This window comes from Echinops telfairi, unplaced genomic scaffold (genome assembly GCF_000313985.2).
Source record: "Echinops telfairi isolate 266 unplaced genomic scaffold, ASM31398v2 ScPeMD7_5592;HRSCAF=6446, whole genome shotgun sequence".
In the NCBI taxonomy this organism is placed as follows: Eukaryota; Metazoa; Chordata; class Mammalia; order Afrosoricida; family Tenrecidae; genus Echinops; species Echinops telfairi.
This window is the reverse complement of record NW_022109491.1, coordinates 20,645,857-20,667,949: the sequence shown is the minus strand read 5'-3', so window position 1 is coordinate 20,667,949 and position 22,093 is coordinate 20,645,857. Positions and strand designations below refer to the sequence as shown.

At 48.5% G+C, this 22,093-nt stretch overlaps 2 protein-coding genes across 3 annotated transcripts in view; one reads left to right on the top strand and one right to left on the bottom strand.

Annotated features, from left to right (window-relative positions):
* Positions 1-6,818: 6,818 nt before the first annotated feature.
* On the top strand, positions 6,819-16,227 carry LOC101638219 (respirasome Complex Assembly Factor 1). Its single transcript, XM_004697972.3, has 4 exons — positions 6,819-7,100; positions 8,561-8,664; positions 13,583-13,712; positions 15,708-16,227. The coding sequence occupies exons 1-4, from the start codon at positions 6,987-6,989 to the stop codon at positions 15,747-15,749; spliced, it is 390 nt and encodes a 129-aa protein (XP_004698029.1). The 5' UTR covers positions 6,819-6,986; the 3' UTR covers positions 15,750-16,227.
* SLA2 (Src like adaptor 2) overlaps positions 16,055-22,093 on the bottom strand; it is a 13,141-nt gene continuing 7,102 nt past the window's right edge. The window contains exons 5-7 of one of the 2 annotated variants that reach the window (XM_045295165.1): positions 18,307-18,456; positions 17,488-17,620; positions 16,055-17,084 (exon numbers count right to left, since the gene is read on the bottom strand). In XM_045295165.1, coding sequence (XP_045151100.1) covers positions 16,904-17,084; positions 17,488-17,620; positions 18,307-18,456 — 464 coding nt within the window. In that variant the 3' untranslated portion in view covers positions 16,055-16,903. Of the gene's footprint in view, positions 17,085-17,487; positions 17,621-18,306; positions 18,457-22,093 lie in introns of those variants that run through there. The other variant, XM_004697968.2, reaches the window with a different exon arrangement.

The following is a 22,093-nucleotide window of genomic DNA, read 5'->3' as shown; positions in this document are numbered from 1 at the left end:
AATAACTTCTGTTATTGTCTTTTGTCAAATAAAGTTTGTTTTTTTTGTTTGTTTGGTTTTGTTTTAAGAGTAAGTAAGGTGATTCTTGGCTACAACTCAGTCTGGCCCAGGCCTGGAGAGAGGGCAGGCAGTTGCTGAGTTTGTGCAGGGCCTCTGGCTCTTCCCACCCTCCCTCTAGTGGCCTAAACTGGGAGTTTTGTATACCTTGTGCCCCTATTCCCAATGTGTGCAGGGTTCCGTGTCCCAAGTTGGATTGGTCAGAATTCCTTGGAAGCAACAGCCAAAGTCAAGCTATGGGATTAGCAAAAGGGGAAAGGAGGTGGTTCTAGGAAACTGGTTCATTTACCCTCCACCCTGCAACAAGGCGAGAGCATGACCGTAGTGTGGAGTCAGCATTGATGAGATGGGTGCTTCAGTCATGTCTAAAAACAGTACCTCCTCGGGAGTTCCCTATTACTTAAGATCACAAATTCCCCTTTTTTGCTTAAGCTAGTTATGAATTGCATTTCCATCAGCCAAATGGTGCCAATCAAGGTCCGCAACAGTAGTGAACGTTCATTACCTCTTGGGGTTTTCTAAGTGTTTGTATGTGTACACAGAAACTTTTTTAAAAAAATCATTTTATTGGGGGCTCTTAAATAGCTCTTATAACAGTCCATACGTCAATTGTATCAAACTCGTTTGTACATAGGTTGCCATTTTCAAAACATTTTCTTTCTGCTTCAGCCCTTGGAAGTTCTCATTTTATAGACAAGAAACTAAAGGTAATTAAAAGGCTTACTTGCCCAAGTGTCTGTCTTTAAGGCTATTAAGGCCTGCCTGGCCAGACTATTTTAATTGGTATTAGTTCACCATCTACTGTTCAGTATTTTTACATAAGGAGTTTCTAAAAGGGGAAGTGACTTGGGTGGTTCAACTGCCTATGAGAAAGGTTATTTTAGTCTACTTTTCAAAGAATTGAAACAAGAAGTTAATGCATCAAGCACCTAGTTGGTGGGCCCTGCAGTGAGTAAACACTAGGTGATGAAAGCTGGCTGTGGAGTCATGTGGCCATGACCCAGCTGAAGCTGGGACAGAATCTAGGACATTTAGGAAATCGCTTTTAGATATACTCTTATACCTGTCAAAACATTTTAGCTTTCCTGCCTTAAGAATCATAGTGAACTATATATAACAGACCAATACCATAGGCTTTCCAAAATCCTCTTACAGAAGCAGCCAGCCTTTGTCCTGCAGAGCAGCTGGTGGGTTCAAACTGAGTGTTTTAACCACAGTGCCAGGACTGCCCCACCATTCTTTACCCCTAGTCTGGTATCTAATGGGAGCCAGGGTAAGTATGTGTTCCCCTGGCCCCCATATCCAGTCCTAAGATCAGGAAATAGTGGTGTTAGTGATGGAAGTGGGGTGATGAGGGAAGGCTTATCTAACCCACTGCTGCTTGAGAGTAGATTTCTCCACCAGGAAACTTGGTTCCACCTCAACCTAGAAGAAAAGTTTCACTCCCAGTTGTCACACTCAAGTGAGAGCTCCCAGAGGGCAGGGACGGGCCTGCCTGCCTTTGAACGGAGCCTCCCTTTCTTGGGTACTAAAGCTGTAGAGAACACTAGTATCCTGGAGAGATGGGAAATAATGATCCTTGTACTCCATGTTAGTGATTTTTCAAAGCCCTAGTGACAGAAAATGCTGAATTCAAATTGTGTCAACTACCTATTGTAACCAAACACAAGTCAGCTTGCCCCTGGAAACCCGCTTGCTGCCTTATCAATATGGTGGGAATTGTAATACCTCTTGGATAAAGTAGAATAACGCATGCTGTTATCACCTGACCTACTTGGCCCTACCAGTGTTTTCTGAACGAAAACAATCACCACCGATTATGTGATAATTTGCCCCATACCATGCAGATTTTGAAACTCAGCACAGGCACTAAGTACCCAGAACAGTGGTTCTCAAATCTGTATTAACATAATCAAGCAAAATTAACCAAAATGGAACTTACAGGCCCCATGCCGAGTGATTCTGTAAATCTAGCATTCACTGTTGCCACAGGAGGTTCTGATGCTACTGGGTCAGGAAGCTGATTATCACCAGGACAGTGGTGGGCTAAAGCTCACCTTCCCGAGTCAGGAAGAAGGGCGCTGCCAAAGGAGCTTCCCTGAGCCAGGTGTTTCTGACCTCCAGAAATGCTTGGCAGCCTGAAGCTCAACTCTAGCCTTCGTGACATTGTTTTTAGTTGGTGTGAACAATGTGCCAATTCGGTGTTTTTTCACTTGTGCTATTTAGTGGTAATTACATTAATGTTGTACAACCACCCCAATCGCCATCGAGTTTCCCGTTGCCATAAATAAAAATACCTTCCTTCTTAGTGACTTGCCCTGGTCCTCCCAATTCTGGTTACCACTAGTCAAATTTTAAAAATGGGCTGAAAAACTCGGCTTATACTTGCGTATATAGGAAAACTGTACAAAGGAGAGGACTTTGGTATAATGGTTAAGAGCCCAGCCAGCTTTAAAAGTAAACACTAGGTGATAATAAAGCATTTCTGTGGACAAAGCAAAAGTGAAAACATTGCAATAGGTGCTCTTTCCACTGCAGGTGGTGCCTTCCAAGACGTCCTGATTTTATAATCCATCCACGTCTGCGGTGGCCACACCTTCCTACTGACCGCCAACAACCAGCAGCTGTGCAGTGGTTCCCGAAGCATTCAGCTGGGAGGAAACAGCCCCAAGGCTGAGACTTGTGGTTCTGGAAACCCCCAAAACTCTCAAAGGCAAAATGCTTTCTAGTTCCAAATCTGCCTCTCCCGCTTCCAAATCTCACTCATAACCAAGTTCTTGTCCATCTCAGAGCACCCAGAATGTTTATTCTAACCAGACAAATGCAATGGGATTCAGACGGGTTCTCCACATCCCCACACAAGCAAAACCTTGGGTGGAAGCAGAAAGGGAACAACTTCAGTAAAGGGCTAAAGTGTACCCCACCCAAAGCATGGTATTTTCAATAGCCTCATCTCTGTGGAAGATGGGCAATGAATAAAGGAGACAAGGGCAGAAGCCTCTGAATTATGTTTTCAAAGAATATTAACTATACCATGGACTGCTAAAAGCACGGACAAATCCATCTAGGAAGAAGGAGTAGAGTCAGAATATTCCTTAGAAGTAAGAATGGTTAAAAAAGAAAAAGTAAGAATGGTAAGTAAAACTTCTCTGTCCCCAAGAAGGGGATCTTGCTTGGTAGAGGGTCAGCAAAAAAGCTGACCCACCACAAGATGGACTGACATAGTGGCTGCATTAGCGGGCTCAAACATAGCAAAGATTACATGGAGGCGCAAGACCAGCAGTGCTGCCTTCTGTGGAATATAAGGTCCCTTGAGTTGGTACTGACTGGAGGGCACTTAGAACAACAAAGGGTTTTCCACTCTGACTTCCAACTTGGCTTTGTGGGCTCTTGGAATGCTAAGGGGAAGAGCACCAATCATATCAGATTCCAGATGGCTGTGGAACCTCTAACTTGTTTGATCTTGGGCTGGGGGCTAGATTGCTGGCTTTTAGGATTCTTCAACTAACTTCGTGTGGTCTTCCCCTCACCGCCCCCCCCCCGCCCCCCAATACTACCACAAACTCAGTGAATCTTGAAGTTCAGGGAAGAGCCACATAATAGAATACTTGTATGATATATAGGGAGTTAACTCCCTTTTAACACAATTTGCTCCTCCTCCTATGCCCCCATCAGTTATCCCCTGGATGACTTTAATCACTTTTAAGGAGTTCCCCACTCAGATCTCTGCCCCCCAAATAGTAGTAAGACGTAAATGACTAAGATGCAAACCTGATTTATTTCCCCGGATCAAAAAAATTTTAGTGGCTTCCTGAGACCTGGGGATAAAAAAGTAAATTTCAGTATGCCTTTTCCCCCTACTTAAAAGAAAGCTTCTTTCTTTACTATTAACCTACAAAGTTTCTTCTCTGGGAATTCTCTCTGTCCTTCCTCTCCCACTTCTTTTTACTGCCACTTCTTCACCTCCAAGCACAGCAGAGTGAAAACCAGGGCCAGGCAAGAGATTTGGTTGCTATGCAACAAACATGCTGGGCTTGATTTCTAAGAGGGAGATTTCTAGTAGGACATTTACTATAATTATTTCCATTCAGTTACTATTCCAGGAACCCGCATTTTGCAAATCTAGATCTGTACAATCCCAGTTTTGCTTCGTAGACCATGACTGAACCAGGAAGAACCAGCTCAAAGCCCTGATGTAAACTACTTTTTCTGTTTTTGACAATGGTGGTGTAGTGGTTACACATTAGGCTGCTGCTAATAGGAAGTCCTCACCCTCAAGCCGCACCTGAGGAGAATCATGAGGCTTTCTGCTCCTGTAAAGATTTCGTCTTGGAAACCCTAGGGTCACACCCTGAACCTCACTGCCATTGAGGTAATTCTGTCTCGTGGTGACAGGACAGGGTAGAACTCCTGTGGGTTTGTGAGACTGTAACTTACTTACTTTACTTATTTATTTATTGGAGACTGTAACTCTTAACAGGAATAGAAGGCGCCTTCTTTCTCCGGAGAAATGTCTGTGCTTTCCAACTGCAGACTTGGCCAGTGGCAGCCGAACACGTGACCACTATGCCACTGATAGTGGTCAGTTATGTGTGACCACTATGCCACCAATAGTGGTCCAGGCTACTCTGCTGGGTCTGTGAAAGAGATCTTGGACCTCTGGATAGAGCACTTCAAACGAGTGAGTTGTTTAGACATCACCATAGTTTTGTATTTGGGAAAACTGGCTCAGAAAAGAGGCAGGGCTGAAAAGGACAAGAGCCACATGAAAGTTAGGTCTAAAGGTGTGCATCCATCTCACATAAGTGGCCCTTCCAGAAAATAGCGTATCTCCAGCCCTGCTCACGAAGCAGGATCTTGGGGTGCAGTTAAAATTGAAGACCAACTATGGAATTCTGAAAAGCTCCCTGGGAGATTTAAAAAAAAATCATTTTATTGGGAGCTCTTACAGATATTATAACAATCCACAAATCAATTTGATCAAGCATAATTGTATAATTGCTTGCCACCATCAGTTTCAAAACATTTTTTTCCTTGAACTCTTTGATATCACCTCCCCTTTATCCCCTACCTCCCCCACCCTACCAGCCAGGAACCCTTATATTATACATTACTACTATCCTTTTTTTTTTTTGGTGTATCTTATACCATTCAATGTATCCATTCACCTATAATTCTGTTGTTCATTTCCCTGGAGTGGGGTTATCCAGTCATTATTGCTATCAGCTCCCCCTCACCCCCTCTCTTCCCATACCCTCAGGAAATCATTCACATTACTGTTTCTGAAGGGTTATCTATCGGCTTTCATACATCAAACAAGAACTTAATTATACAAATGAACATATGCAAGTCTAACAAGATTAATGAGGTAACACAAAGATCATAATAGTAGAGGGAGGAAATCTTATTAAAGAACTAGAGGATAGTTACTTGTTTCCTCAGTGCTATATTCCCTGGGAGACTCAGGTGCTCCTCAAAGGTGGAGAACTTTACAGGTATGTTCTCACTGCCATCTAGTCAATGCTGACTCACGGCGACCCCCTGGGGTTTCCAAGACTGACTGCTTAGGGTTCAGAGTCGGGGGGCGGGGTACTTTGCCTCTACAAGTCCACTGCACAGGAGTTGTGTAAAGCTCAAGAGAACACGGGTCCACCAGGTGAACAATTACACTAGGCTTTAATTAACCCTTTGAGATCAAAAGGGCAGTCTTCACCCAAGAACAAAGTTCAGATACGTTAGGGAAGAGGGCCGAATGGAGACAGTAAACACCAGGAGGAGGTGAGATATGCGACGATACTCCGTGGGGACTGCAATCAGTGACACGAAACGAAATATGCATGAACTGATTTGCAGGACGCAAAACTAATCTGCTCTGTAAACCTTCACCCAATTCACCACAAAACGTAAAACAAACAACACCCCCCCCCAAGGTCACGGGGTGTATGTATTACGTGACACGGATTTAGGCACCAGCGGGGGGGTGGGGGGGGTTGTTCAAACACAGTAGATGGTCGGGCCCCATTCCTAGCTCTCCGTACTCCGGAGGTCTGACATTCCTGCGGGCCTGGGAGCCGCCTTCGGAGCCGCCGGCCAGCGCGGACCAAGGCACAGGGCGCGCTCCTCACCCGAGTCCTTTCCCCCTTCCCCTTCCCCTCTAGGCGTTCTCCGCGCGCCCAACGTGCTCTATCGCCTTAGAAAATGACTTCCCCTCTCTGGGTGTAGGGTTCCCAATTCCAAAGAGGGTGCTAGGCAAGATGAGACGCTAGTCAACGATTCCAGAGAAGAGTCACGTCCTGAACCAGGTCCTGGGACGCGCAGGTTAAAGGGGAGAAAACGAGCAAGCGCTAAATCCCGAGGGGCAGCTTGGGGCTCCCGGGAAACTGCACGCAACACATTAGCAAGTGGCCGAATCGCCCCACCGTGAGCCCCAGTGTTGAAGGGGAAAAGCCGAGGCGAACAGAAAGGACGCTGCAGCGCCCGCGACAGACTTCACCTCACGTGCCGTTCCTCGTCTCCACAGCGCCCCCTCGCGGTGGTCTCGAGGTCCTCATGAAGAACGGCTCTTCCCACTCGCCGTACCGCGCGACTGGCGGAAGCTCGTCGTCACCTCCGACGTGCGTAGAGCGCTTGCGCCTAGGCGACCGCGGTGCTCGCAGTAGGACGGCGGCGCGGACGTCGATTGGCTGCGTGGGCACCTGGGCGGGATGACGTATAGTGCGGGGCCCCTCCCCTCACCGCCTGGTCTCGGCCGAGCGAGCCGAGCCGGGAGACTTGGAGAAGTGGGAGCCGCTGCAGAGCGCCGCCGGCCCGGCCGCTGAGCCCGTCGCCTCCGCCGCCGCCCCTCTCGCCGCCACCTGCGATTCCGGACCCCGACTCTCTGTGGCTCGGCCCGCGCGCCCCAGGCCCGACACGGGCGGCGCGGTGGGAGGATGAGCGGCGGGCGGCGGAAGGAGGAGCCGCCTCAGCCGCAGTTGGCCAACGGGGCCCTCAAAGTGTCCGTGTGGAGCAAAGTGCTGCGGAGCGACGCGGCCTGGGAGGACAAGGTGCGGTGGGCCTGGCGAGGGCGCAGGCTCGAGGAGTCGGCGTGGACCGGGGGATGCATGGACGGGCCCAGGCCTGCCCCCGGCCCCTCCCCGGGGCGGCCGAGTGTTGGGGGACCGAGCAGGTGGCTGACAGGGCTGGGGGCTCATTGCAGAGCGACGTTTTAGGGGTGAGGTCGCCTGAGTCTCGCGGGGGCGGCAAGAAGGGGACAGAGGAGTTGTCACCCGTGGCAGGGCGCCTGTCTGAACGCAGAGTGAGGGAGCGGAATTGCCCTGCCGCCGCCTTTAATCCCAGTCCGATTCTGAGCAGCGTACTTAGCCTCTCCAAGGCAGCACCCTGTCTCCTTACTTCCCTCAGTCGTTAGCACCGACGGTAGATGACAAACCCGAGTGCTTTATGCGTGGCAGGTGATCTCCTGCGCCGACTCTCGCGGCTCTTCCGCCAGGTAGAGTGGTGGTTAAAACACGCACCTAATGAAGGTCACTAGTGGTGAGGTTCCGTAGCCCTGTTGTTGCATGAAAAAGATCCAATTCCCTGATTTTGAGAGGGGGCACTGAGACCACGTTGGGGAACTCCAGTGTGTGTATGTGAGAGGTCGGGGTTTCTGGTGCGGGGGCTCCCCAACTCTGATCGGCAAGGGACCATCAGAAAGGGGCTGATAGCAAGGTTTGCTTTTCTAACCTGCTGAAGTCCATATGCCTTCCTGGCGTGCCAGGAAGGGGCATGGGAACCTGCGCCTGAAGGTGCCCTTGCCCTGCCCCCAACCCCACCCAGCCCAGCCCCACCCCACCCTCACCAGCTCTTGCTAAATCTGCTCTTTCTGATATGCTGTGTCATTTCGTTGTATAAGGACTGGCTTCTGAAATCCAGGGCAAGTGCAACACCAGAATCTTCTGTGCCCTATGACATTTAGAGAGGTTGTACCTGCCTCCAGCAGTTTTGTTTCTTATCCTTTCTGTGGTGACTGACACAAAATTCAGTGACCAGGAACATGGTGCTGAGTGGCTTGGGGACATTGTCTAGGTCTCTCCAAGTCAGGTGAGAGTTATCACTGATTATACTATAATTGCTACTATAGGCACCTAAGCAATTTCACTTATTCACCATCTTTTAAAAAAATGATTTTTTTAAAATTTGGATTCAGAGCACAGCCCCTGGAAGCCATTGCTTGAGTTGACTAAATGCATTGTTTCCTACCACAGCCTCATATAAATAAGAGACGATGCATTGCAGGAGCTTAAGGAACAAACGAATCCATTCTCCTCCCCCTTCTAACTCAAGACTACTGTGATCCCATTTGAAAAGTGCCACATACACCCTTGCTTCGGGGGCAAGTTCCCTGGACAATGTGTTTGTCAGAAAGCTTGTTTATTCCTTAGCTGTTCAGTGAGGCTCTCCTGTAGCTCCCATTCCAGAGCGTGAAGCCTGGTACATTAAATGGCTTTACCCGCCTTTTTTACAGGATGAATTTTTAGATGTCATCTACTGGTTCCGGCAGATCATTGCTCTGGTCCTGGGTGTCATTTGGGGAGTGTTGCCATTGCGAGGTTTCTTGGGAATTGCAGGGTAAGTTGGTCCTGAGTTTCTTGCATGCCCGTGGTATGATTTCCTTCCAAAGAGAGACATTGTTTTCCTCTCATGGAAAAGGTCTGCTGCTACTTTGGGGGACTTTTATGGAATGAGTAAAACAGAGGACCCCCCCAACATATACACCCCCCTCCACCCCCACTCCCCTGATGGCACTCCTGGGTCTGGTGCAGCACTCGATGGTACATCCGACCCAGGAGCATGACACACAGCTTGCCTTCCTGAAGGCAGGCCATTGTGTCACAAACTTAAGAGTGGCCTCATGCGAGAGGCCACCACCTTCACCTTCTGGTTGGTTGGTGGTGGGTCCCTGGTTCTGGTGTGACCATCCTTTCTACCTGTGCAAGTTGGGAAGCAGATGACCTTTTACACTTGATGATCACCTTCTTGTACTTAGCACTACGCTGACGTGCAGAATCTTTGTCTTTGTCACAAATTGGGATAGGCCCCTACTTTTTTTAGAGGCAGTCAAATGGCAGAAGATTGAGCCTTCCACGTTTTCCTTTGCATTTAGGGTACGTGGGCACAGTGGACATCAACGTTGGTCATGGCTCACTGGTAGAGCATCTGTGCGACCAGGTGGAATTAAAAGCGTGTGTTGGGATTATCTTAAATTCAAGTGGACATGGACAGGCAGGCTGATTGATTGTGTTAGGCCTGATTACACGTATCATCACTCTAGAGAGAGAGATAAAATAGTTTTCAACCCCCCTTGGGTTGCCTGTTTTTTCAAAAGGTTAACTGTTAGGCCAGGTTGACCAGAGACAGATTCAGTGGTACTCATATAAGATGTGAGAAAGAGCTTTATATCAGGAAGCTTGATATATCAGAAAAACGTCCCAGCCCAGTCCAACTCAAGTCCATAAGTCCCCTTTCAGGCTCACAAAGCCACATGCAATGATGCAGGAAGATCACAGGCTGGTGGGTGCAAAGTCGTGTGGATCCATGGGTGCTGTTAATCACAGGGTTATGGCAGGTCTTGGAGAGGCTCACCAGTAGGAAGGTGAAGGGAGAAGGGCGGCAGAGGCAGCCTCCAGAGAGCCATTTATCTCAGTGGCACCTCCGAAGGAGGTCATCAAGCTGGGACCTGGTTAACAGACTAAGCTCCACCCATATATTCTTACAAGTGCCATGTTGCACAAAAACCCTAACTATCACAGTAACCCAAAAGAAATGTACACGCCCCCCCCCCCAACTAAAAAGGGTTCTGATGTGTGATAAGGAGAAAAGACAAGCTGCTGATGGGCATTGTAGAAGCAGGAAAGTGCCGAGGACGAGGGAGGACACCCCCCTCCCCCCAAGACCTCTTGTCTAGGAGAAGGGGAACATTGATTCAGAGCCCCACCACCACCTCACCACCCCGCTTACCTGATCTGGGGTTCTTCAATTCTCAGGGGTTTAGCTGCATAATCCTGGGAATGAAATAGCAAGATCTAAATCTAGTCTGGTATCCTTTCCACTGTGGCCGGTGAGGTAATTTTCCCAAACACTTGAAGCAAAGTACTTCATCATGCACACCAGATTTAAGTTCCAGTTCTGCCACTTTGAAGTCCTTATCATTGTGAGCTCACCTTTCCGAGTCTCAGTTTCAGACAGAGGCTAAAAGGTGGAGGCAGCGAGCATGTCTTCCCCACAAGATTGATGTGTGGATGAAGGAAATACTACAAGTACATATAAATAACCAAATGTAGCATTTCATACAAAATGGTTCACTGCCTCAGTAGACAGTTACCTGTGTCAAGAGTGATGCAGTGTGGAGTAGGCCAGCCATAGCGCCTCTTTCTCTTGGCTGCCTATTTGCTAGAGTTCTGTCTCCCACTGTTCTGCCAAAGCGGGTCTTTCTGAGCAAGTTCCCTGCTTCCTTTGGCTGGCACCTCTCCCATTGCTTAGAGGGCCCCAGTAGCATTGGTTTTTCTGCACACGTCCCTTTAAACTGAAATGAATTCCCTTTGCCCCTTGAAAACAGAGTCATATGTGACTGTTGGCATGTAGCTTTCCTGCCTCGAAACAGAACATTTCTTGGGGATTCATTGTTTATTAAGATTCTGATTGAAGTTTTTTAGGATCAAATTTTCAAAACTCCATTTGAGAATCATTGTTCTTTCCCCAGCTCCAATCCAGCACATTCATTTCTGCCTGTACTCCTTTGCTGTGTGATTCCCTCCCTCTTTTACAATCTAGAAATTCTGTCCATCCTAGTCTTAGGGTTTCTAGAGAAACAGAACCAGTGGGAGGAAACAGACAAAGAAGGCTTGTGTGAGCCCGAGGAGTCCTGGCCTGGCACAAACGGTTAAGCTCTGGACTGCTAGCACAAGGTTGGTGGTTTGTCCCACCCAGCACCACCTCAGGAGATAGGCTTGGCAGTCTGCTTCTGGAAGGAGCAGTTCTGTGCACACGCAAGTCCAAAGTGATCTGACAACAACTACCAATAATATCTCTAGCAAAAGAGGTTTATTTATTTAAAATTGTTTTGTTGGGGGCTCATACAACTCATCACAATCCATACATCCATCCATTGTGTCAAGCATATTTGTGCATTTGTTGCCATCATCATTTTCAAAACACTTGCTTTCTACTTGAGCCCTTGGTATCAGCTCCTCATTTTTCCCCTCCCTCTGCCCCCTCCCTCATGAACACTTGATAATTTATAAATTATTATTTTGTCAAAAGAGATTTATTTTAAGGAATTGACTCACGTAATTTTGGGAGCAGTCTTGAGTCCAAAATTGGTAGGCCAGATGGGGGGCTGGAATGTCCTCTGGCAGGCGAACCATTGTTTTTTTGAGCAGAATTCTCTGAGCCACATCTATGTCAGAGAGTTGGGGGCCTCCTTTATTTATAATCAGTACATTGTACCTTCACAGCAGTGCCAGCACAAACAACTGGACCATAGACTACACAAGCTGACAAACTAACATCACATCTGTCCTTAAAACCCAGTTTGAGCCCTATGGTCCACCTAGCCCCTGACCACCCAGCATTGGATTCAGATGTCTTTGTTGATGTCAGCTCATATTCTCCTTAGTTGTGTAACCCGAAAGACGGGCCTGATGTCAGCCCTTTTCTCCCAAGTCCTGAGCACTACACTTGATGGGAAGTAGGTGGCTGGGTTGTTCTTGGGTTGGATTATTGCTACCCCCGTTTCTCTTTTTTAAGTCAAGACTTGATGACATGGTGATCCTGAGCAAGAGCGTTTGTGGTTAGGGAAAAAGTGCACCATAGCTCGTGTTTAGCTGGTGGAACCACAAAAAGGTGGGGGCCACGTGATGATGACTGAGCACCAGAGCTAGTGATGTAGCAGCCCCAGTGTTCCCAGGCCTTGTGCTTAGTAGAGCCTTGCAGGCTGGCTTTTAGTAATCCATCCAAACCCATAGTTTTAGGGTCATGGCCCCAAACTGGTTCTCTTTGGTTTTGTGAGGGCTTGGTCCAGACTTAGCCGTTTGTCCTACATTCAGCTTTCTCTCTCTGATCATCTCTGCTCCCTTGTCTGACCTCACTAAGCAAGCACTCTTACAAGTGGAGACTCCTGCATCCCCCATGGCCCTAACTACCTGTGGGCCCCAGAATGACATTTTTCAATTCCACTAGTAATGTCTATTTAGAACCACTATCCAAAAGGAAATTGCCAGATTTAGCTGGTCCCAAGTTTCTGGTAGAAGATAAGGGTGTACCCAGGGCATGACCAAGCCAAGGGCTCTGTTTTGTGGAATATCCTTCCCCCCAAAACTCTGTTCTTCCTAACTCTCGGCTTTGTTACTGGAGCCAGGTACACTCCCAGGCTCTGAGACTTGACCATTACCTCCCCTGTTTAGCCACTTGCCCAGTCACTGCCCACAACCTTTATTGCTCTCATGTCCTGAAACCAAGTACAAGTTAAATATGTTTTCTGGCCTCTGTTCCTACTACCCATGAGAAAGACTGTACTGCACTCTCAGGACTCCCAAGCTGGACTCCCCGCCTCCATACCCACCCTGCTCAGGTTTTCCCCACTCCCCCTGAGAACTGATTTATACTCCTTAGCCTCAGGGTACTGCCCTGCTCTACAAGGACATGGCCTGAGGTCCCCTGGCCCCCATTAAATTAGATGCAATAATTGAAATGGTCACAAGGAAGAGCTTGATTGTTTTATGGGAATTTTACATTTGGACCATGCCAAGAGTGGAGCACAGCGGAGTGCATGCTGACTTTCTATGGATTAAACACCTTCCTGGGCCTGCCCATAAATCAGTCAGCTGAGGCCATGCGGTGGGTGAGTTGCCCTCCACATTAAGCACAGGAAGGCAGATAGTCAGAGGCTTCCCTCCCAATAGGGGTGGGGGTTCTGCAGGGGAGCATTTAGTGCACTCTTGCTTATTCAGCTAGGCTAGGGAACTGCGGCTTGGTGTGTTTGCCCGTTGGCCACCTCCACCCGCCCTAGCTGGAGCCACTGTGCTGATCCAGTGTGGAATAGGTTACTCAGCAGCCGCTCCGTCTTACTTCATAGGGGCCTAGAGGGGTTCTGTATGCTGGGTTTGTTTTTTTTAATACCTTGTTGGGCAATAAAAAGAATGGCTACTCCTTTCTTTAAGTGGCTCACTCAACCAGATGGTCACCTCCATTGAGAGCCTAGGCATTTTCATGCATTGTTTCACTTGCCCCGTAGTCATATTCAAGCACCTCATTTTATAGATGAGGAAACCAAGACCCATTGTAAGAGACTTGCCCATGGTCTCATGACCACAAAGTAAAGTTCAGGTTTGAGTGCAGATCTGTCTGAGCCCCAAGCTGCTTTCTTTCTAGGCCGTGCCCTGCCAGGGAAGGGAGACACATACAGAACAGTTACCTTTGGGACGGGGTGGGAGTGCAGAGTGTTCTAAGTTTACAGTGTGTTTTTGGCGCTTGCCCTCCCTCACTCCAGATTCTGCCTGATCAATGCAGGAGTCCTGTACCTCTACTTCAGCAACTACCTGCAGATCGATGAGGAAGAATACGGTGGCACATGGGAGCTCACGAAAGAAGGCTTTATGACATCTTTTGCCTTGTTCATGGTATGTGTGGTTGATTGCTTTGCAGCAGGCACTATTCTGGTCACGAAGTGCCGTTCACTGAGTTAGCCCTGTGATTGGAGGACTGTTTGTTCAAAGGGCTTCTGAGGCATGGTCTCCTGTTATTTAAAAAGGAAAAAAAAAAGTGATATGAGTTCCAGCTTCCACGTGATGTCCTTGGCCCATTGCTAGCTTTCACGTTCGATTGCCCATGCCGCCTGTGTGCTAGCAGCAGCTGTGAAGCACTGACAACTGCGAGGTGAAGTCAGAACGTGTTGCCAGTACGGTCACAAACATGCCCAGGTCTATGGCAGACGAACACGGTTAAGCCTTCCTCTGCAGTCAGTGGACGCCGCAGGCAGGGTCTCTCAGGAAAACAGCGAGATCAAATCAAACAGTGGCTCAGGGCATCTGCTGGGCCATTTACTTTCAAGGCAGAGAGGTCAGCTCAGATCATGATGGCAGCTGTTGAGTTTCAGATTCCAAAGGGCGATTAGATAGCTTTTCTTGACGAACACAGGATGATTACAGGGGCTTGTTAGGAGTCTAAAGAAAATGGAAAACTGAATTGGTGAGGAAAAGTTAAAGCAAGGCCTGTCCTATAAGACTTGCACTGGGAAACTATCCCCCCCCACTACTCCCACTCCAGCCCTGATACTGCCCCTTCAGACTCTGTAGTTTCTAAAAGTAAAACATTTTTAAAGAACACAGATGTCTGGGATGTGTGTACGTCGAGACAGAACTCTTTGGAGAAGGGACAGAGAGATGGAAACGCTGCCTTCAGAAGCTTACAGGCATATGTGGAGAAACAGCTTCATATTTTGATGCTCGTGTTTAGTATAACAAAGGTTTTTTATAATTTTGTAACAAGACGTTGACGTGTTCAAGTATGTTCATAGCAGCGTTAGTCACAATAGCCACAAAGCAGAAGCAACCCAAATGTCTCTCAGGTGATGGATGAATGGATAAAGTATGGCAGAGCCATACAACGGGATGTTATTCTGCCACTGGGGAGAAAAATGAAATGCTGGTTCATGTTGCAACATGAACCTCAGAAACTTAATTTCCCAAAGTAGTTGATACTGCTCCTGGGGGGGGCACTACAGAAACAGATACCTCCACTCTACCCTGGCTATAGTACCAAAGGTTTTAATTGCTAGGTAGATGCTGAGTAATTTTCACTTTGAAAAGGGAGCAGTGGGGCAAATATGTTTGGGAACCTAGGCTTTGTCTAAACCATACTAGAAGAAACCAGACCCCTGTACTCTGGGTTCATTAAAACATGTCCAGAATCGACAGGTCCAGAGAGACCGATACGTGGTTGCTAGTACCTAGGAAGAATGCAGAGTGACTGAATGGAGACAAGGTGATGAAATACGATGGAATTAGTGATGCCTGTACAGTACTCTAAAACCACTGCATTATACACTTAAAGGAGGAAACAATGGTGTGATTTTACCAATAGTTATTTTTATTTAAAAAAGTATATAGGCGTCTCTATATAGACTGTCCCTAGGCCACCCTGCCACCCTACCCTGGAGAGAGTGCGGGGCAGTCAATCTCTGGAACGTTGGGCTTGGGCATGTAAACACGTTGATTCTTCGGGAGACTCGTGTTTTTTAAAAAGCGTGCACAGACTTCCTTACGTAGACTATCCCAAGGTCCCCCCTGTGACTCCTCAGGAGATTCCAATGGACAACCAGGGTCGAGAACGGCTACTTTATTGATTTGGAAATGAGTCTGATGTTTTTTGCTTCCACGTGTGCTGGTAATCCTAACAGCTGTTAGCAATACAGTCTGCATTACCTGAACCACCTCAGACTGATGGGGATGGGAGAAGCTATTTCAGTTTTCCGTGAAATAATTTAGACCTCTAAGCAAATTGTATACTGGTTAGCTCACTGTGTGTACATTTTTTTACTGTTTTTGTGGAATCAGGCCTGAGGCAGCCACCATAGATGCATGTGACCTGTGAACTTTGCTCATCTTCTCTTCTAGGTCATTTGGATCATCTTTTACACTGCCATCCACTATGACTGATGGTCTGCAGCCCCCGTCTGCTCCCTGTCCAGTCCAGCACAGAGACATGGTTATAGAGGCACTGCAGCCTGCGAAGCCTAGAAGCCCCAGGTTCTCTGGACCAAGAATCAGTGTTGGGCGTTGCCGTCTTCCGCAAGGGTCATGACCAGAAACTTTTAATAGAACCACCTGCCTGTTGGGGAAGCATCCCTGAATTGCCAGCCACTGCTTCGTGGATACCCATCACTAAACACCCACTTTCAGATTGGAGCTGGTGGTTTATTTTAATGCGTCTCTGGATCTGGATGACACATTAAATTGTCTTCCTAGTGCTCCATCGGGTGTACAGTTCGTATATGATTAGTGGCATTTCAAGTCTTCTGAAAACAGCATGGCAGCCAGTGTCTATGTGGTCCACAGCAAGTACAAACAGCATCTTAACAGTTCCCTTTGTAGAATGTTTTCACACACTTGAATAAATCAAATCTTTGAAAACCTGTTAAATGCCTCCCCCGTCCCCCAAGCTAAACCTCGGAGCCTAGTAGGAACACTGGAGGTGATGCCCACCTCCCCTCCCTTCCTTTCTCCTCCTGCTCCCGTAGCAACTTCGGCCACGGCTCCTTCCTTTATGGGGACCAGGGCAAGGACTCCACTTCGTTTAGCTGCAGCCTTGGCCTTGGTGGGGGCAGGGGAACGTACCATTCTCAAATATCCCATAACCTTTAGCAAGATCTCTGCACACAGGCATCCTCTCAGCACTTAGAGGAGGGTTGGCCTGACAGTGAGCTTGGTCTGAAGGTGTGGTTAGGGGTGGGGTTAGGTGGGCATGGAGGGTCTCACAAGCCCCATCAAGCCCTTTTCCAGACAGTCCCCACTGGCGATTTATTACTTTGTGGCTTCTCAGTTGAACCTGACCAAGCTCTCTTAGCCATCTCTACCCTGTGTCCAAATGTAGCCTGACTGAGGAAGTGACTGGGCCAGGTCCCACGGGTGCTGTGCTCAGTCCTGGCCCTGCATTCACTTTCTGAACTGGACTAGAGGTTGCAGGTGGGGTCAGGCCACTGGGAGGAGGTAACATGTCAAAGGAAGAAGTAGAGAACCCAGAGCCCCTAGATAGAGCTCCAGCTCCTTGCCCAGCCCTCCCAGTGGTCCACAGCCTTGCCTCTGAGTGCCCATCAGGTTGAGTCCAGTGGAGTGCTAGGTTCTGTAGCCTTTCCCTTGCGACTTCTGCTCTGAGCTTTGCCATCCTCCAAGGAAAGGCCCTCAGTCATGCTGATGTAGGAGCTGAGGGCCTCCCGGAGCCCCTCACTGAGGAGGGATGCCTCCTCTGGAGCAGAGGCCTGGAACAGGAAGGAACTGTGGAGGGAAGGGGAGAGTATTGTATCAAACCGCTGCCTCTCTGTACTCGCCACAAAAAATGCATGGGCTTCAAAACCTACCGCTGCTGCTGAAACATCAACCCCCCAGCATGACTTGGCCTCCTACTGTGGTACCCTGGCCTGCCCCACCTCCCATCTGGTTCCCTTAGTGCCTAGACCTGCCTGGTGTCCACACCAGCTTTCTCCTCTTCTGAAGGCATGTCCTACAGACCTGCTGAGCCTGGTCTGGGTGTCAGGAGTTTCGCCAATGCTCACTGGCTCCTAGGTGTCCCTGAAGGGGACCAGACCGGCCCATTCTGGGTTTTCAAAGGAAGCTCTTTTTAACTCTCCTTTGTTCCCACTTCTTGTTCCAAGCCCCTGTCCCCTCCCGCCCACTTTACCTATCCAGCTCTTTCCAGTTGAATGGCGTCATCTGCACAGTCACAGGTGGGGGTATGGCCTTGCCAGGAACTGAGCCAGCCTTCCACAGGGCACATGGCTCATTCAGGGGGCAACAGATGTCATCCGCCAGCTCTGAGGAAGACATGTCGGTTTTGACACTGCAGGTGCCAGCCCTGTATAGCTTCCCAACACCCACTCTCACCTTGACAGCTTTGGGGACATGGTCACAAAAATTGGTAACGAGACTTGAGCCCCAAGCTGTTGGTCTCATGGAGCTGAGATGTGGTTAAAGGTCATAACTGTGTTAGGCTCTGGGAGGCCTAGTTCACTGTGTGGCTTTGGGCGAGCATGGGCTTCCCAAACTCTGGTTTCTGGATAGAAAGTGCTTGGGGAAGAAGGAAGCTACTGGGTGTTCAATCTCAACTAATAGTGGTAGCTACTCCTGCATGGACGATCTCCAGTGAACTCGAGTGGGCCTTTCCTCTCCACCCCTGACACCGTGCCCTGGAGACTGCATGCTCCTTGACTGGCACTTGAAAATGCTCAGATGTCTCAGAAAAGAATCCTCCAGGAGCAGCAGCAGCAGCTCTGTGCTGTTCCTCTGGCGAGAAGGGTGCCTGCTGGGGGCTTTTGAGTCAGAAGCAGAGATCTGGGCACACCCAAGTGGAGAGCGAGGGTGGTGGGGTATGGGAAGAGGGGGGCTCAGCAGCTCTGGGAGGTTCTGCCAGTGCATGGGTTGAACACAGAGCTCTCAGCCTGCATTTTTATTTTCTAGCAGGTAAAGTATCTGCCCTTCCACCCCATGGGAGGAGCCGTACCAGAGTAATGATCCACCAGCGCCTGGAGTGAGGGGAAGGTGAGGCTTGGGGAGATGTACAGCCAGCCGTTGTCAAGGCGCCGGATCCTGTAGTGTTTGATCCGGTCCCACGACGTGGGGCGGCTGAGTCGGATTGACAGAGAATAACAGCCTGAGAAGGAAATAGTTCCGGGGTAACAGTGAGGCCAGGCTGGGGGACCCAGCTCCACCCAGGTTGGGAAAAGAAAAAGATGAGCTATGGCCACAGAAAGTGGTCAGAGGAAGGACTAAGACGTGTGCTCTTGGGTATAAATAACACGCTCACATCAAGGGGAAGTCCAAGGCCTGGCATAGTGCAGCAAATCTGGGCTGGCTGGTAATAGGACTTGGGTGGCAGAATGTCAGACGTGGACGTGAATGTGTGTCCAAGTCCTTGGCCAGGACCTCGAGAAGCAGGGACTCTTAACCTGCCAGCAAAGGGTAAACTAGTACAACCCGCTTTGGAAAAGATTTGACCAGTGTGGCATTCATTAATGAGTCAATTGAACATGAACATACTTTAAGCAGTTCCTTAACAGAGAACTAGAAACAAGAGTACTCAGAAGCATTGTTTTAAAAGCCCAGGTCTGCAAGTAGCCTGTATGCCCTAAATAGGATAAACAATGGATTATAAAATGTAATTCTCTACCACAGTAAAAATAACCACCATACACAAACACACATAAGTCTTAAAAATAATGAGCAGAAACGGCAAGTCACACATTCAACAGGATTCTATTTAAATAAAGTTCACAGAGGGCCAAGACTGCACTGAATTGCATAAGGCAGACCCACGAAGAGCAACAGAAAGCTCAACACAGTGCAACGGGAAGGGTTGGTTCTCGGGGAATGTCCCGGCACTGTTTCATGTAAGCTGGTGAGCAGGAATGTGGATACTGGTTTTATTATTAAACTGTACATATATTGTGCATGCAAAAATCCTGATGATGGCTTCTGGGTTTTTTGTTGTTTTTAAAAATCAATTTCCTTGAGATATAATTTACATACATTCAACTCACATTTTAAGTATACAGTTTGATAGGTTTCAACAAAATTTTTAACTTTCAAAAATTTTAAAGTCAGGAGAAGACCTGGGTAGAAGAACAAAGAACATCGCTGAAAAATTAAAAAGGAAAACAGATTTTTAAAAACTTGACACACACAAAAAACAAAACTTCAAGTTAGCACTTGCTCAAAGTCAAATGGGAAGCAGATGTTGAGTGAAATAATAGTAACACCAGTAATAGTATTCACATTTTGACTGGACTTCAAAAAGTTCATGGGAAAATGGATTTTATTACTAATATTATGCCTAATACATAATCATATTATTGGCAACATTGTTATAATGTTACGGCCATTGTCTCTTTTCTTTCATTCAGTGCTTACCATAAATGCCTTAAATGGGCAGTCTCACTTCGTTTTCACAGCCCCCCTCCCCCTCCATGATACAGGTGAGGAACCTGAAGAAGTGACCAGGCCTCTGTCATCCACCCTCCCCAAGCCCTCCAGGAATCCCCACAGAAGGCAGGCATGCCTTTCCCACACCGCGGGCACCACAGATTTGAAAGACTGAATTTGAGAGAGCTGATCAAACTTAATAAAAAGCAACTCTCTGCTGCCCATAGTGAACACACTGTTAAAAACAGGTTAAAAGTGAACAGATGAGGAGAGAGGTCCAGCAAAAGCCTTCATCAAAACCCAACCTGTCGCCGTCTGGGTCCCCGTGGTGCGGAGCAGACTGCTCCCTAAGAGAGCAGAGCCACTGTGTGCTTCCCCTGAGCACCGGGTGGGTTTGAACTGCTGACCTTTCCATTAGCAGCCCGGTCAGTGCTAAACCACTGTACCACAGGAAAGCTAATAAGGGAGCATAATTCAAGGCCAAGAGTATCATCAAAAATAAACCGCAAGCTGCCGCCATTGAATCTATTCCAACTCGGTGACCCAACAAAGAGGTCATCTACGTGAGTAGGCTGTGGTTCGGGTCCGATGCGCGGCGACCCTCTGCACAACACAGTGTTGCCCTCATCACCATTCCCACGCTTGCGTGCATGGGTAGACGGCCTCATCTTTCTCCCACAGACCTGCTGGGGGATTTGAACTGCTGACCCTGGGTTAGCAGCCCAGCGCCTACTAGACAGCAGCGTCAGAGAGGGATGGTTCACGACAACCAAAGGGTCCACACATCAAGACAACAAAATAACCCTTACTTTGTATGCACCAAATTAGAGAAATTAAAAATACATGAAGCGGGAGTGACAGGAGAAATGGATAAACCCATCTTTAGAATGAGAGATTTCGACACTCTCGGCAATTGACGGGACAGAAAACCGTCAGGCATGTCAGAGGTGAACCATGCCCTCCACCATTTGATCCAATTGACAGAACCCAGCACCCAGCTAAGAGCATGTCCTTGCGAGGACACACGGAACACTGAAGACCGACTCCTAACGGAAAGGACTGCAGTGGCTTCTGAGTGGTCTGATCCCGAGGGTGCGGTCTGGGGCCCAGGCGGCTGTACTTTGAACATATTCCCTGGGGATCCCTGCACACTGGAGTCTGAGAGCTACCGTTCTACAATGCCACACAGCCTCTAGCCCAGCGGTTCTCAACCTGCCTCATGCCGCGACCCTTTCATACAGTTCCTCATGTGGTGGTGACCCCCAACCATAACATTATTTTCGTGGCTAATTCATCACTGTCATTTTGCTACTGTGATGAATCAGGTGACCCCTGTGAAAGGGTCATTCGACCCACGGGTTGAGAACCGTTGCTCTAGAGTCTAGAGCAACACTGTTCACTTAAAAACAAACCAAAACTCACAAACCACAGTATGAAATTTCATGACGCAGGACCCACATACTTATAAATATCTGTGTGCGGTTTCACAAAGCTAGATTTACCCAGCCTGACGGGTGCTCTCTGAGATCAGACAGCTCTGATCTCCGTTCCTACACCAATTTCTCCTGCAGGCTGCCCGCCAGGGAGCACCTCCCACCCGTTAAACCAGAAATGGCATGCCCCCCCGGCTGCAGCTGTTCTTGAAGCTCACCCAGTTAAGGACGAAATGGGCTGTTCTTCAAGTGCGGGCTTCAGCATCACCTGAGACTTATTAAAAATGCTGTCTTAGCCCTTCTCCTCCCCATCCCAAACAGAAGCGCTGTGGGTGGGGCCCAGACATCTGTAAAAGCCAGCAGTGCAAGTGACTCTTGGGTGCAGGGTCCCTATATGAATTGGAATCCACTGGACGGACTGGGTTTTCATCTGGGGCCAGTGATTCTGATGCATGCTCAGGGATGAGACCCGCTGGATGTCTAGACCCATACCTGGGTCATCACCTGCTCTTCGGCAAATTCTGGCCCCAAGGAAGCCCCAGACAGAGACTGGAAGTGAGGTGCAGGAAAACGTTCACTTTTCCTGGAGAATTGGGAAAATTGTCTCATTCCTTTTGAGAGAAGGTGGGCGGCATTCTCGTCTACTCCTCTCTTGGTGTTTGCTACAGGGACACTCACTGTCTAAGCTAACCTCCATCCCAGGAACTGGGCCCTGGAGGGAGCCTTTCAGCTTCAGTTCGCTCTCGGACTGTGTGCCTCCAGAGGGAGGGGGCCGAGGGCCATCAGCTCCTCGGCTCCTCTGGGCCTGAGCAGGGAGAGTAGCTGAACATCAAACACTTCCTGTGGCTTTGCAAGCTCCCTGGGGCCTTGGGCACCCAGCTGGCCTGCAGCACCCCTGCCTCAGCCAGCACCCTACTGTGGTTTCCTGTTTGCAGC